The 16,575-nt window shown below is 35.4% G+C and overlaps 1 protein-coding gene across 11 annotated transcripts in view; it reads left to right on the forward strand.

The window, feature by feature from the left end:
- Positions 1-16,575, forward strand: part of BLTP1 (bridge-like lipid transfer protein family member 1) — a 109,798-nt gene that overhangs the window by 15,334 nt on the left and 77,889 nt on the right. For all 11 annotated transcript variants that reach the window (XM_052681555.1, XM_052681556.1, XM_052681562.1 and 8 more), the window contains 11 exons: positions 2,693-2,879; positions 3,929-4,010; positions 4,618-4,811; positions 8,503-8,582; positions 9,879-10,029; positions 11,893-12,049; positions 12,520-12,598; positions 13,438-13,529; positions 14,246-14,363; positions 15,479-15,634; positions 16,039-16,136. In XM_052681555.1, coding sequence (XP_052537515.1) covers positions 2,693-2,879; positions 3,929-4,010; positions 4,618-4,811; positions 8,503-8,582; positions 9,879-10,029; positions 11,893-12,049; positions 12,520-12,598; positions 13,438-13,529; positions 14,246-14,363; positions 15,479-15,634; positions 16,039-16,136 — 1,394 coding nt within the window. The remainder of the gene's footprint in view (positions 1-2,692; positions 2,880-3,928; positions 4,011-4,617; positions 4,812-8,502; positions 8,583-9,878; positions 10,030-11,892; positions 12,050-12,519; positions 12,599-13,437; positions 13,530-14,245; positions 14,364-15,478; positions 15,635-16,038; positions 16,137-16,575) is intronic.

The following is a 16,575-nucleotide window of genomic DNA, read 5'->3' on the forward strand; positions in this document are numbered from 1 at the left end:
TTCAGTACCAACTCAACAGTGATAAGAGTAGTGTGTGCATGTTATGCAAGTAGATTAGAGACACCTTTCAAAATACTGATATAAATTAGAGCAAGTTGCTCACTTTTTTTTAAGTATTGAGGCATTGCATGATAAGATGCATGATTCAAGTTCTTTATACTGTAAGATGAGTAATTCAGAAAGTAGAACTAACCTTTAAAGTTAATTATGTTCTTGTAACTACAGGTTACCATGCAACAGATATTCATAGAATTTTTTTTGTCTGAATGTTAGAACATATTTCTCTAGTGGTTCAAAGAATGGAAAATAAAATGAACTTAGACACAGCTGTTCTTACTGCCTGTCTTTGGTGGTATTTTTGCTTGTGAGTTTTTGAATGCTTTAATCATTACTATTGGTACTTAAGCCTGCCTAATTAGCAGGCAAATAATCCAAGTAATTGAGAAGGTCAGAAATCTATGTGTTTGACAACAAAAAAAATTACTCTCTTAAAGAAGTACTGTTCCTCCTAGGAAAAATAACCTTGCTTACTTTTTATTGTAATTACTTAGCAGAGATTATTTTATTTTTAAATTGAAAATTAAAATCATTGATGACTCTTAGCCTATTGAAATACATTCTTCCCAGTACTTTTTAATCTACTTAATCGAAGCCTAAATACTAAACCACATTGTTAAGGCCAAGAGGTGAAACATTCCTATTTGGAATGTTTGGAAAATGCATCGTCTGAATCTGGGCTAATAAGCATTTGACACCCCACTGTATTCTTACAAAAACACAAACTTGAAGTCTTTTAAGATTTTTTGCCTGAAAAGTGTACGTCTATTGAAAGCTTAGATATAAGCAGTAATGATTAGTTTGTGTTTTTATATTGGGCTTCTTGTGTGTATGTGTGTGTTTCGTTGGTCTTGTATACAATTGTTCTACAGCTGAAGCACTGGGTAGTTCTAACGATTGCATGAAACAGGAATGGGAATTAGTTGTTAATAGCGATGATTGACTGAAGTCTCGTTATTGTAGATTTGATGGGACCTCATAGTATTTTTATGCTGACGTATTTAAGCACGTTAGGAGATGTTTCCTTTCTTTTTGTTTATTAAGGCAAGGCTAGTGAAAGATCATGAAGTACTCGGAGGTTTCACTAAGGCTTTTCAGCTGAATAGCTCCCAATATACACCAATGTACTTGGGATCATTTGTCCCCAGATGTCTGACCTTACACTTCCCCATGTGGAGCTTCATGAGGTTCCTCTTGCCCCATTTCTCTGCATTTCTCATTGAGATTCCTCTGGATGGCAGCATGACCTGCTGATCTGGATTGCTAATGAATTTAAGCAGGACTGGACCCAGTATTTGCCCTCAGGCTCCCTGGTGCTGGTTACTGGCCTCCAAGTAGTCTTCTCACAACTGATTATCATACTCTGGGCCCAACCATTCTGGCAGTTTTCAGCCTACATCTCTGTCTATTCATCTTCTCAACAGCTTGTCTCCAAGTGCTTTATGGGAGACAATGTCCAAGGCCTTAGGTAGACAAAATCCGCTGCTACGCCCATATTTGCCAGACCAAGAAGTGCTTTCCCCTCATGTAGTATGGCAAAGGATGGGTTGCTCTTATTGGGACAGTTTGTTGTGTAGATACATCACATAAGGGGATAGATATGTTTTATTAGTGAAGGGAATGCATTCAATAAAGTCAGTGTCTCTAAACTTCAGCTCTTGGACGCATGCATGCACTATGGGCTGCAGTGTTTCTCCTCTTGACACTGACCACAGCAGCAGTGTTAGCTCTGACTTCTTAATTTCTACTGTCTTGTGGGAAATACTACCTTCAGTTTCATGTGAATGCTGTAATAAACATTAATGCTTCTGTTTCCTAAGGTATGTTCGACTTACAAAGACCAGATCAGATTTTAGAGCAGCTCAGGTCTCTTGAGTAAATGTGTAATGGGCATTCTTTCAACTGGGTAATTAGGGGGAAATTGTGCGAGCTTTTTCCTCACATGAACTACATAACTAGGCCACACTATCTAAGGCAAAAGTATGTCAAAGTATGTCACAAAAATCTCTGCATGCAAATAGCAGATAAACTTACCTCTAAGTAGTAAAGAGCCAAGCTGGTACTGCAGTTAACATTTTAAATTTGTGAAAATGTTGACTGATTGCATAAAACATGCTGCTTCCTATTTCTGTGTGCTTTTACTGTCTGTTTCTAAATAAAAGAAAGCTTCTTTTCAATTTGGACCTTCTGTACTGCAGAGCTTTGTAGGAAAACTTTCAGTTTTTGGGATCGGATTGGTATTGAGTACTGCTGGAAGGAGAGTTTGGCAGCGAGGATTTAGTGCTGCGAGCGATTTTTGTTTTGTTTTGTTTTTGATTTGTTTTTATATATGAGACCAAATAACTTGCATTTACAGTTCTTTCTGGGTTTATTTTTTCATCGTGACCTGAGGGTGGAATTGCCTTCAGATTTTATGTTTTGTATACAACTGTTGTATTTGCCAGGTTTCACTGATTTGCTTGAAACAGCGTAATTATTTTGTGCGGTTTTCACTGCTTCTTCATATGTAGTATGAAGTTCAGTAGCTGTTCACTACCACGAAGATTGTTTTGGACAAGTCTGTACATCTATAAAACTAAATCTTGCAAGGGGATGTTGAGATGGAATGAGGATTTTTTTCCTACTCTTCATTTAGATCCAAAGGCAGAAACAAGACTGTATATTATGGTGAATGACTTTGAATTTCATGTGTACAACCGTTCTGAGCTTTATGGACAACTTCAAGAGCTATTTGGCTTGGATCCCACAATAATTCCAGCCAAGAAAGATGATGAAAAAGCACAAGTGAATGGAAGGCAGAGAACACATACCAATCTTGAAAGGTAAATCATTATTCATTATTATCTGCTATTTTGTTGATGCTTTGTTCTATGAAGTGCTGAACTAATTGGGTAATGTTTTCTTAACGTAAGCTCTGAAGCACAAATGGCTGAAGCACAGGAGAGAGAGAAATTGCACTGACAAGCATGACAGTTTAAATCTTTTTCCTTTCCTCAGTCTTCCCACTACAGTAATTTAAAAAAAAAAGGCCAAACTAACTAATACCCCTTGCTTAATCATCAGAGATGGGTTGAAAAATCTATTTGAAGCACTGTGGAAAGGGAGGATGTGTTGATAAGGATTATGCTTGCAGAATAATAACGGTGTTGCTCAGTAGAAGTAATAATCCCTCAAGATATTAAATGTTAGGATCTGTGTAATGTTGGGAGGACATACTGGTTTTTGAGTCTTACACTCAGAGTGATTCTTGAGTGGATTTCTATGTGTCTGTATGTGGTTATACAAACCTTAACTATTTCATTCCTCTTTTTGGGTACTCTATAAAACAAAGTGTGGGCATAGAGAGAGTTCTTGTGCATAACAACTTATTTGTAGTGGTGTGATGTATTCAACTGTAGGCCTAAGTTATGTAGTGGGCTGCTTGCAGTGTGCTGTGATAGTGCTGAGTCTTGGTAGTGGTTGCACCTCCTAACCAGTTTTTTCATATTTTGTTGTTTACACTCTTGCTGACACATACATGAAGGACTTCTGCATTTGCTAAGTGACAGATCACACACCAAAGGCTTAAAAGGATTATTAGAAGCATATTTGGAAAAAAGCCCAAGTTCCTCAAGGACGATGTACTTGTTTTCTTGTTTTCTACCTGTGTGAGCTCACAGTATACCAGCACCTGAGGTCTAGGTGTACAAGCTTCATGTTGCTCTTCCAGGCTCTGGTGGAGTCTGCAGTATGCAGCTAGCAGGTTTCTTAGAGGAGGTACTCTTGTGGGAAGAAGTGTTTTCTAAGAGCTGTGCAGTAAAGATCCCTAGAATAAAAGCTTGGTTTGTTTTTCTGTAGAAAAGACTGAATGATAAAAATTTTTTTTTCACAGTGTAAAAGTAAAAACAGAATCTCAAGACCCATCTTCTTCATGGAGGTCACTCATTCCTGTTATTAAAGTCAATGTGAGCACGGTATGTGGGAAAAACGTCCCTGTTAATGAAATTATTTAGTAGTACATGCATAAAAAAATAGATTTGCAACTCATTTTTCTTGAATGTTCCTTGTTATTTTTTTGTTTTCCATCATGCTTTGTGTAAATTTTGGAATGACATCACCCTCTTTCCCCCCCCCCCCCTTCCTTACACAGTCGTAGATCCTGCTAGCACGCATAGAAACAAAGTCATATTTTCCATTTTGGGAAATAGTATGTTTCTTAGGCTTGTAATGATTTAATGATTTTTAAAATGTCACAAAATAATTAAGCTAGGTAATGGGTGTTATGCATTCTTATTATTATTTTTTGTTTCTGTGCATCTTTTACTAGTTTTTGAAACACTTTAAAAGTTACTGCTGTTTCACAAAAAACAGAGAAACTGTTATTGTTGTAATAGGAAATAAACATTTGGAGTTTGAATGTGCAAGGCAAAATTTTATTTATGCACAGGTTATGGCTAAGATTCAGATATTCAGACTTTATTTACTTAGGAATGGTTAAACTGTATTATTACAGGTGAATTATAAATAAAAATATATGAAAATGCAATGCATTAGAAGTAATTGGTTATCTTCTTAATTTAGGGTCGCTTGGCATTTGGGAATCATTATCAACCACAAACACTGTGCATTAACTTCGATGATGCTTTTTTGACATATACCACAAAGCCACCTTCCAGCCACCTTGATCAGTTTATGCATATTGTGAAAGGAAAATTGGAGAATGTTAGAGTCATGCTGGTTCCAAGTCCAAGATATGTTGGTCTTCAAAATGATGAGTAAGTTCTGTTGAAGTTTCTGTTAAGATTCTTTATTATTTCCAAATTTATTATAAGAAAATCAAGTAAAGAAAGTTGAATGCATTTGTGACTTTTCTTAATGTGTTGAGATGATTGGCATTTCTACCACACTGAAGTTTTGAAATGTTGAAACATTGATGCAATTTCATTTATGGGGAAAAGTACTGTTTTTCTATCACATTCCAGACTTTTTTTTAAGGTATTCTGGTCTATGGTTAATGTTCTGCATTCAGTTATTTTTCTTCACTCTGCGTGTGCAAAACTGGGCTCAGGCTTTGACAGCTATACTGTCTCAGGATAAGTGCAATAGTTGAGATGTTTTGTTCTGTAGATGTAGTTTGCATATAATTTGGAAAACATTTTTAAGAAATTTGAAAATAAAAGCAGGGAAAAGGTACCTGATGTAGTAGAAATTGTGTTATATTCTGAAGGCAGATCTTTCTACCTCTGTGCGTCCTGCTTGTAGACAGCCAGGATTATGCAGCTTTAACAAACTGGAAGATACTAAGGCAAAGAAAAAAAGTAGGTTGCTTGCATGAAAAAAATTGATACTAGGGTTCAGGTTTTATTGCACTTCAACCAAGAAGACATTTATGCGTATACTATATGAAAACCTATTGCTATGGTGTGAATCTCATAGCCAGAATTTTTCTGCATTATATTATTCAATGCTTGCAGTGCTGTATAGTCAACAGATAATTTGGACAAAGCTGCAGAATTTCAGTCATTATTTGAGTCGCAGGCATTATTTGCTCAACAAAAATAACACATGCTATCCTTGGGCAACTGCATGTATGATTCTATGTTTAATGATAATATCAATCCATATAGCTCCCAAACAACTGTATCCAGACAAGGAATTACAATACTTGGAAATAAACTTCATTAGTCTGTACCTTAATCAGCTTTGTATCAGCCAGATACTGCCACCTATATGAAGTGCCTTTATGTATTTTAACTTCAGATTGCACTCTGTGGGTGTATGCAGAATATCTCGATCTTTGAACATGACGACAAAGGAAACTTCTTCAATTAATATTGAGAGCAAGCTAACAAGATTAAAACAAAATAGGATTAAGATACTGGAACTATTAGCTTTTTATTCCTGCTTCCGCAAAGTGTTTTTCTTTTATGCAGTTGCCGTGCAGCTCCTGATAGCTGAAGGATAGCATGTGTGCAGAAAACATGTGCCCTAATTTACTGTGTAGATTCAATAAATGACCCAGTTCATTGCAAAGTGGGAGTGCTTGTGAATCTTGAGAGCCTGCCCTCTTCTGCTTTTTTGGCTTAAACATTAAGCGGTGTGTCGTAACATTCAGGCAGTGTATGAATAGAAAACAGTAAAGTGATGATTAAATTTGTAACAGACTGACTAATCCATGCAAACATCAAAAAGCAGACTTAATGGCTGTCATTTATTACAGACTCCTCAACACCTCCATCACTTTTTTTTTTGCGAGTAAACTCTCCAAATCCTAGGATTTAGAAAGAACAATAAAGGAAAGTGCTGGATGAGGCCTTCTTTTTGAAGCCCTCGCCCTCTTGGTGGTGCACTCAGTTGGAGAAGCTGATGCTACCTGCTTGACCTGCTTGTACAGAGATGCACTTTTCAGATGCAGTGGGTGTGGGCAGAATGAACTGTGCTCTCTCCATGAATTACTGTTTGAATATATCTAAGTACTTTTCTTCCCAATTCTATTCACAGACAGCTAAATAATTTTTTATTTCAGATCCTACTCTATTTGCATCTCACTAGGGAGGCCAATTCAATTTTAGACAGAAAGAAGAAATAATTAGAAAATTAAAGTGAATAGGAAGTATTTCATCTTTCACTGCTGCTATTACTCTCAAAGTAAAATTGATCTGAAATCTCCCACTAAGTTGCTTATGAAGGACTGGCAGCACATGGGCTCTTCGTCTGCTGCCTCTCATATATTCCAAGCTTTACTATGTTTGAAATGAGGTGCAGTGCAATAAGCAGCATGCTTCTACCCCATTAGTCTTACACCATGTATTTTTGGATTTTCTTCTTTTCATTAAGAAGTGCAAACGTACAGAAGTGGCTGCAAATTGCAAAAGACATCTTTTGTAGTAAAAATACAATGATCACAATATAGTATTTTTTATTGTTACAATAAAATATTTTCTAAATTAGTATGAGGTAATGTAAACTAATGGCTGTAGTATACGAGCATGCTAGTGTTAGGAAAAATGTTACATGCATTTTGTATTTAGATCCTTTCAAGTGAAACATTATTAAGCAAGAAGAGGGCTTGCTTTTAGTGTTTTTGTTGTTTTTGTTGGTTTTTTTTTTAAACTCATGGTCTAATTACTGAAGAGCTGAAGACGGCTGGTCCCTCTGGTTCAGAGTGCTATTTTAGTAAGAAATTATTAGCAGGTGAAAGAACATGATGTAGGACAAGGAGAAAGGATTTCTTGATAGAGAAGAAGCACTGAAAGTAGAGCTTTATTAGCTGTGACACGTGAGAAATGTCTTTGTGCCAAGAGAAAGCTTGTATCTTAGTGCATGAGATAACTGAAGCAGTTAGCTATTTTATATAGAAGTAATGATGTAACAATCAAATAGTTTCTGCAATTCAGGGTTGGCACTGCTTAGCAATATGACTTCTGCTTTTGATAAAGGGAGACAAGACCAGAGCATTCCTTGCTTATTTTCTTAAGCATGTTCAGCTTTAGATAGAAGGTAGACTAAGAAGTGCAGCATGGTAGGGAGGGAACAAGACTGAAGTATTAACCTGTACTTTTCACTTCAGAACAAACAAGATGGGGACGGAGTGTGGTGTGTGCCTTATGTGTCCATGTGCCTGGACCCCTCCATGTGTTCCCCCTGCCCTGCTTCTAATGTCATGGGACCAAAGGGCAGTAGATGAAATGGCCTCTGGCTCTTATGGTCAGTATGAAGTTAAGCTGCCAGCAGCCATGGTACAGACAAGTGGAGCTGCTGTCTTCAGATTGCATCAAGCTGGAGTTTTTCCCATAAAACTTTCTTGGTCAGATGCCCCTTACAGCGTATTTCCAGTGCTGCAGATCTCTTTGTTCAGTAGAAACTTAATGGGCATCAAAGGTCAAACAATAACAGCAAATTGCACTTAAGGGAGTTCTGGAAATGGGTTTTAATGTATCCATGTGGTTTCCTGCTCAGAACTGGCTTTTCTTCAACCTGCTTAAATGTGGAAAAAAAGTGTATTAGTGCTTGTGCTTGCTGTGTGGATATTGAGGAACTGCACAAAGCATATCCCCTTCTGTTCTCTGTAAATTTATGATGAGGCTTCTTTTCAGTATGTTTTATGATCTCTTGGAATCCGCAGACTTTCAGGAGTATAATATGTTGCTTGTGGGTTAGAGCTGGCATTTGGTTTGTTCAAGCTCCAATACTTTGGAATCTTCAAATGGGAGGGTTTTCATTGACCCTACTGAGATAGGCAACTGCCTGCAATTCCTCTGAAATGGAAAACCCTGGAGTTTTGCACAAATCTCTGGTAGGCTTATACAGATATTTTCAAAAAAATACTTCTTTAGAATGGTTTGATAGAGTGTTTTTGATGATTCTTTAGTACATACTGCTTGTAAGCTATGAGTGAATCTGACCTATGTTACTCTTTCATTACACTTAACAAGTCTTTGCACTTTTTTTTTTTTTCCATTTCAGACCACCAAGACTGATGGGTGAAGGTTTTGTGGTAATGCAGTCCAATGATGTTGACATCTATTATTATATGGATGAACCAGGTACCTTGTGTTAAATATCAAGTTTTAAGGGATGCAAAATGTTGATAGTATTTTTAGTTGTCTGGGATTGTTGGGTAATTTGTTTTCATGCTGGAAAAATATAGTATTTTGAAGTGGGGAAAAAGGCATTCTTAAGCAATGGAGTCACACCCTTATTTCTGAAAAATTAAAAAAAAAAAAAAAAAATTCCCTCCAAATTCCACACAAACAAATTGGAAAGAGTTGATGAATATCATGTTTAAGAGAATGTGAGATTTTTTAACCACTTTCTTTTTAAGCACTTTCTTGTCAGTGTTTAGATTGGACTATCTAGAAGGCCTAGGGAATCCCAAGGGTAGAATAACTGTACATGTAGAAATAAAAGTTTTATTGATGAGTATTAAATAGATGCAGGAAGTCAGTCGGCAGTACCTTCTTGAATTCACGTGCACCAAGCAACCAATGAATATAGATACTAAGGTTATTTTTGAAGCTGTGAATTTAAATTATTTTGGTTTCCAAAGGTAGTTTGGGGATGGAGACAGTTTATGGTCAATATGTGTTACTGATTTTTTTAGTTTTTATTGAAAGGTTATGTAATTGTTGATGTCTGACTACTGTAGTGTCTGTCGTTTTCACTTTAAATCCAGGGCATTTTATTACCATATTATTTTGTTGGAGGTTTCTTTTTTTGTTGTTTGCAAAAGCTTTTATTTTGATTGTACTGAAGTGTAACCTGAATCTTTAAAGAAGGTAAGACAATAATTCAGCAATCAACAACATAATTCAATAGTAATGTGTGTTGGTGGAAGATTGATGGCTATTTTGGATCATTACTGAATGACTGCTTGAACTTTTGCTAGTAATCCTGGGTGTACTGTTGTAAGGTTTTCCTCTTTATTTGCTTGTGGTATCTGTGGAGATTATATTTTTTCTTTTTTCTTGTTAAATCTTTGTTTTAAAACTTATTCTAACTTTGTAAGTAGGATTGAGAACTGAAAGTGGATGCATAAAGGCCTGAGTTAGTAAAAAACATTCTTAGCAGATAAAACTGCTTTTTTTTGCCAATATTTCAGTTACATTAGAAGCCAGTACTTGAGAATATCCCAAGGATTTGGGGTCATTTTCTTGCTCTTCTTATGAGAGTCTGTATCAAATTATGGCTTGATACCTACATACTACAATGGTCTCAAAAAAAAACTCCAACCAGCCAAACAAGGAAAACCCAATTTAATTGTACTGTGCTTTGTGGATATTTTTCATGTTAATTTTAAGGAGCTTCATTTGATAATCTCTTTATTATATTATGTAATATAGGTCTTGTACCAGAGGAGACAGAGGAAAGTAATGATGGAGAAGCTAGCAACGAAGACAGCAAATTACAGGATCTGCCACCATGCTGGGGTTTGGACATTGTTTGTGGAAAAGGAACAGACTTCAACTATGGACCTTGGGCTGACAGGCAGAGGTATTATCATGATTTATATTTTCAATTTTAATCTTTAGTATCTCTTATTATTGTGCAAACATTATGGAGTCTGCAGTATGTGATTACTTCTCTTAAAATTTGTGTGCATTAGACTAGTCTTGTAAGGAAAAAAGAGTTCTGTCACAATTGGTTAGAGTTAGTAGATTCACTGTTGTTTACTGTGTTGTCCTAAAGGTAGAATCTTTCTGTGAGATTTTATTATTAGATTAATACTTTTTGTTCCTATTTTTTTGGAACAACATAGTCTTATTATTTGTCAAGTGTTACATACCTAAAGGTTTAATTTTTTTATTGCTTTTATTTAAACTTGTTGAGTCCTTATTCGTTTATTTCTCTGAAGCTTATGGTTTGAAATACACTGCATGTTGGTGAGAAAATCCATGGAAGTACAAATCTGGCTTTGAAAATAATGAGGTGTTATCATTTATCACTGCTTAACAGAATCAACCACTTGATGCAGTCTCCAAAAGTGTTTATAATCTAGATATTTTAGTGATTAAAATATTAGGCGAGAGCTGTTCTTCACTATGCTCTCTGTATTTTGTGCATGAATATTTCTGTTGGAGACAGTGGGATTGTTTAGATAGTGAAAGACTGTTAAGTAACAGTGACATAATCAGTACTTTCCCTTTTTCTCTTGTTAATTACAAATTAATACTTTTCTTGGCCTCTATTAATTCTCCTGTGAAACTGATGGGACTGTCTCTTAAGAATGTGAGGATGGCAGATTAGTCATCACGTACACCAGTGTCTTTAGAACTTGAGAGAAAATGCTGATTTCTAGAACAAAATGTGAAGCCAATGAATTATTAATGACGTTAATGCTTGTGATGGTATGCTCTTTATAATTTCAAGTGGCTAGGCAGCATGTGCTTTGGTGCACAGTGTGCACAAGGTTCATAGGCATATGAACCATTTGTACCTGGGAGCACTTTCCCATCATGCCATGGATAGAAGATAGAATTTTGGAAAGTACCTGTATGTTTTCAAAGCACTGATCTGTGGAAATTCTTTGCACTACGTTGTACTCTTCAATTCATGTAAGAGCTTCCACAAATACTGATCTTAACTACTTAATGCAATAATGCTTTGAGTTTCTCCAGATCAGTGTCACTGTAGTGATTTTTGACTGTAGTGATTGATTTTTTGATTGACTTTATTTTTTGTTTTCTTCTTATTGAAGTTGTGGGTTTGTTTCTTTTTGTTGTTTTTGTTTGGTTGTTTTCCCCTGCTGGTGCTAACTTATACGTTGTCTTGATGGTCGGATGTTTGATGCATGAGAACTGTTACTCAGCTTAAGGACTTGCTTCCTCAATTAAATAAGCTCTACTGTCTGTGGTTTTCTTTCCATGTAACTAAATGTTCAGATATGAGTATTTAGAAATGTAGGTTTCATTTTATTTCCTTTCAGAAGTCCTAAACATTTTGTACTTTGTTTCTTTCTGGACATTACAATGATCACTTATGCACAAACTGAAGCATAAACAGATTCCTTCCTGTTGCACTTCTCTGGTAGATTTGTAAACTAAGATCAGGAGTAAGAAGAATACCATAGTTTGCAATCTGAGTTGGATTTTTAAAAATCTTTTATGGTCTGTCTACTGTGACTTTTATCCAATAGACAATTCTTATTAACAGAAGTTTTGGAGTTTTGTATTGGTAGTGAGTTAGTCTCGTCATCAGGGAGCCTTCTAAACAAGCATCCCTTCCTAAAGCACGTGTTGGTTGTCCGCAGACTCAGCAATTGGAAAATCATTAAGTGAACCAAATACATAACTAGACATGTTTATGTATATTTGTTCTGTAAATTAAAACAACTGTTTTGTCTTTCTTCCCCGCTAGGGATTGCTTGTGGAAATTTTTCTTCCCGCCAGACTACCAGGTTATGAAAATCTCTGAAATTGCTCAGCCTGGGAAACCGAGACAGATTCTTGCATTTGAACTGCGGATGAATATTATTGCAGATGCCACCATTGATTTGCTTTTTACAAAAAATAGGGTAAATACTGAAATCTTGTTTCTAAAATGCTTTTTCAACTGTGATTCCACTGTGCTTTTTTTTTGGTTTTACATGTTTTTACTTGTCTCAGGTGCTTATAAAACCTAGGAGAAATTGTATTTATTTTCTGTGATTATAGATGTATATTAGGATGAAACTTGCCCTGATGAAGACAGAATTTCTTCTGATATTGGATTAATATCTGGTATTACTTGAGAGATAATAGCAGGAGAAACAAAAGTTGCATATATGGGGGGGTTATAAATGGAGTGTAGTGTAAGTTCACTGAATGTCTGGTTTCAGCTACTCCAAAGCTACTCCATCAGTAATTTACCGTCAATCATTGAGTTTTTTTTAACCCAGTGTGTGGATAATAATAGCTGGATGCATGAAGTATACTTACTGGTTGATGCTGAAGGTCTAGAAATAATGCTTGTGGGTTGTTTTGTTTTGTTTTTTAATCCATGCAGGAAACAAACGCTGTCCATGTAAATGTTGGTGCAGGATCATATTTGGAAGTGAATATTCCCATGACAGTTGGTGAAAATGGTGAGTTAAGGCTAGGATTAATTTGTTTTCTTGATTTATTTTTTTTTTCCTGAACAGTTGTCTTAATACATATCAGTGTGGCTATCTTGCAGTGTTTTCCTTGAATGTGAGATAAACAAATATCCGTATGTAGTATATCAGTATATACATACACATTTATATGTAAATACACATGTATGCTTACATAAGGAAAGAAAAGGAGTTTCCTTATTCGTTTCACTGAAGTTATTAAAGCACTTATGTGTTTAAATTATTAAGTTACCTCTGTGTTTTGTTTAGGTTGAGAAACCTAAGTCAAAATTTCTAACTACTAGAAAGTGCATCATTTAATGATGTGTGTATGTAAGCAGATGATGTATTCATTGTCAACTCAAAGCAGGAAGTCATCTTCAGTAGGATTAGTGTCGCAGTTGAGCTGTGCTGAGGAATACATTATGAAAAATAATTTAGTAATACTTTTTTAAAATAAACTCTGAAGTCTGAGATAAATGTAAGTAGTTGAGATAAATGTAAAGTTACGTTGTTTTGTTTGATTTACTCAGTTCGTTGAATGGTTTGAATCTTTTCTGCTGATTTGTTTGTTCTCTTGATTCTCTCTGGTATATTTGATTTTCTTGTGCAATTCATGCTAAGATTTCCAGAACCTAAGCCACACCGTCCCTCCATCAGAAGACAGTAAGCTGTTTGTTGACCAATAGGAAATGGAATTATCGCAGTAGCAATTTTCACCACAACAGTTCTTCACTGTTTAGGAACTGCTGAATTCACTGATGATATTTTTTAAAATGTTTGTGTAACTATTATATTGGAACAATGATTTTTGTATTTTTATATATTAGGCTATTCACCTACAATTAAAGGGCAGCTTCTACACGTTGATGCCACCAGCAGCATGCAGTACCGGACTCTCTTAGAAGCTGAAATGCTAGCTGTGAGTTTGCATTATTAAGAACAAAGCTTTATTCTTTAAAGATTTTTTAATAAAGAGCATATTTGTTTGCTTACAGAGTTGATGTTCAGGATTGTAATCAGTGCAGAAGCACAACCTTTTAATGTTTTTTATAAGACATTGATACATAGGGAAGGTTTTATGTGAATTGAAACCTGTGGTGGGTTGCCTACTTGACTTTGTAGCTGTGTGTTTGTACAGACTTTACTGTAGTAAATCATTACACTTGTAGCTGTGCTGAAGAATATCTGCTTGTGTAGGTATTTCAAGGTATTTAAACTTTCTGAAACGATACTGTGTTCTCTTTCATTTGCCTGACAGTCAACTTCTGCAATTCTGTCAACTACCTTTCTCACTAGTTTTGAAATGACCTTTTTGGAGTGATGTTTTTAATGTCTAGTTTTTGAGCATCATATCGGTCGTTCATATTATACATCTAGTGCAACAGGCGTTTGTTGAGCCAAAGCAGAAGTTTGTAGAAATACCTTTCCAAATAAATGAATACACTAACACTTGACCTTCAAACTCAGAAAGACAGAGAGTGAGATTAAATTATTAAGGAACTGGAGAGGCCTTCTGTTCATCTCAGCAGGAAAAGAGTTTTAATTATTCAGCAAAGTACATATGTGAAAACTGCTGTGCTACAGGGTCAAACACCGTCATGTTTTCAAATAATTCATGCTTTAATATCTTCACAGTTTCACATTAATGCAAGTTATCCCCGGATATGGAACATGCCACAGACATGGCAATGTGAACTTGAGGTTTATAAAGCAACATATCATTTTATCTTTGCTCAGAAAAGCTTCTTTACAGGTAACTGCTTTACTCAATAAGTTATGTAACAAATGAAGTGTTCTTTATTTGCCACTTCTTCAAACTTACAGTTGCAGATTCAGTGATTTCACATCTTCAGGAAAATAGATTATTTCTGAGGACCAGGTTCCCAATACCTTCTGTGGGCTATTGGTGTCTAATTACATGATATTCTTATATTTCAGTGGATACACTGAATAATTTAGTTTTCTAACAGCTAAGTAAAATTTGATCTGCAGTTATGCTAAGTGATGTTAAATTTAAGATGTGGGGTTTTTTTTGTTTTGTTTTTTTAACCAGAGCTATTGATTCATTTAATAATTGCCACTAGGATGTTGATTTCTCTGATATTTCTCTTCTTTGGCTGACTGATTTTTAGTTATTCAGGCTTAGGTCTTGTGTGTGTGGCTGACAGATGATGAGAGAAAGTAATTTGCTCCTTAGGATTTTGGCTTATGAGGAAGAACACGTGTACACAAGACAACCCTGCATCACCAAACTGTTGCTGAATGTTCCGGCTGCAGAAATAGAAAGAATATAGCCCAATCAGTGGGGCACTGCCTGCTCTAATTAGTCCCTGCTGAGTGGAGGATTAATTAGTATGAGCATGGTGTGATGCTAATAAAGTTATATCCTAGAGAGGCTAGAGTCATCATTTATAGAGTGCTACTGTACATACTGTAATCTACCAATCTATGCAGAATGAACTGGTGAGCTTCTTCAGAAACATTGTTTTGCTGTATCAGATTGGTGGTAGGAAATACAGTTAATAGATGCTCATAGTATTAGAATGGAAAACCAAGGAAAACATTGATTAATCCATTGTTTTTTGGATAAATCTGAAACCTTGTTACTGAATAAAGCAAATCTAGAAAGCATGATTAAACCTATGCCGTTACAGCTGAGCAAGGAAGAAGATGGATTCACAGGAAGTCTGTGTGGAATATCTGCTTGAGGAATGGATGTTGTGTGTAGTTTTCCTCATTTTCTCATTTTTTCTGTAAAGAAACGAATGTTGACGATTTACATTTTATTAAAAGCCAGGTTAACTTGAAAGAGGAAATCTCTCACCCGATTGCTACTAACTCATCTTTTATTACTTTATGTAATTTTAGATTTGATCCAAGACTGGTCTAGTGATAGTGCACCCGATATTTATTCATTTGTTCCTTATATGTGGAACTTCAAAGTCATGTTTCATCAATTTGAAATGATTTGGGCAGCTAATCAACACAACTGGATTGACTGTTCCACCAAACAACAAGAAAATGGTAAAGTCAGTTTAAGATTTGAAACAGTGCACACAGTGACAAAAATTCTAGCATGTTCACTATGAAGTGAATTCAGTGATAACTACTCTTTTTACTACTGTTGTTAATTCATAAGCCATCCTGAAACTGCTGCAAGTCCTCACTTGTTTTGTACATTTCATGCAAATATGTACCTTCTCTTAGGAGTGTAGTTTCAGATCACATTTTTAGCATTCATTTTTGAGGACCCTTTGAATGTTCAGAATAATTTGGTAGTTTATACTCTAAATGCATGACATTTTCCTTTGTCATGAGTTCGTGTATTTTTCCTTAATTATACCTGTATATTTGATATTTGCCTAAGAACAACATAGGGAGTCATTTTGACAGTGTTTTATTTGTTTGCTTTTCCTATTCTCTCCCAGTTTATCTAGCAGCTTGTGGAGAAACATTAAACATTGTTTTCTCTCTGCCTTTCACTGACTTTGTTCCAACTACATGCAATACCAGATTCTCTTTAAAGGTAAGTTCTGTTCTCTCAGTGCACCTCTTTTTTTTTCTTCTTTTTTAAAAAATTGTTTTCTGAATGTGAAATATTTTACTTCCTTTTCTTCTTCAGATAGGAACTTCAGGGTAAACTCCTTCCTGAAAGAAAAATATTCACTTTCAATTCCTGATCATATAATTTTTCTTTAAATAAACCAGAAGTATTTCTCTTGATTACATGAAACATCCAATCGTGGAGTTTTTTAGGTTTTTTTTCAGTTTTTAGATATGTATACAGACATACAGACACACGCATAAATATATACACATTTGGAATGGGTAATCCAAACTGTTTTGGAAACTTGTCTTCAGATTTTTGCTATCTTCTATAAAATAATAAATGTATTTTTAATGTGCCAAACTAATTCTTTGGAACACTGTGCTTCTTGTTTTGTCTTCCTTAAAATAGAAGTTGT

Source organism: Tympanuchus pallidicinctus, unplaced genomic scaffold (assembly GCF_026119805.1).
Source record: "Tympanuchus pallidicinctus isolate F22 unplaced genomic scaffold, pur_lepc_1.0 scaffold2, whole genome shotgun sequence".
NCBI classification, from domain to species: domain Eukaryota; kingdom Metazoa; phylum Chordata; class Aves; order Galliformes; family Phasianidae; genus Tympanuchus; species Tympanuchus pallidicinctus.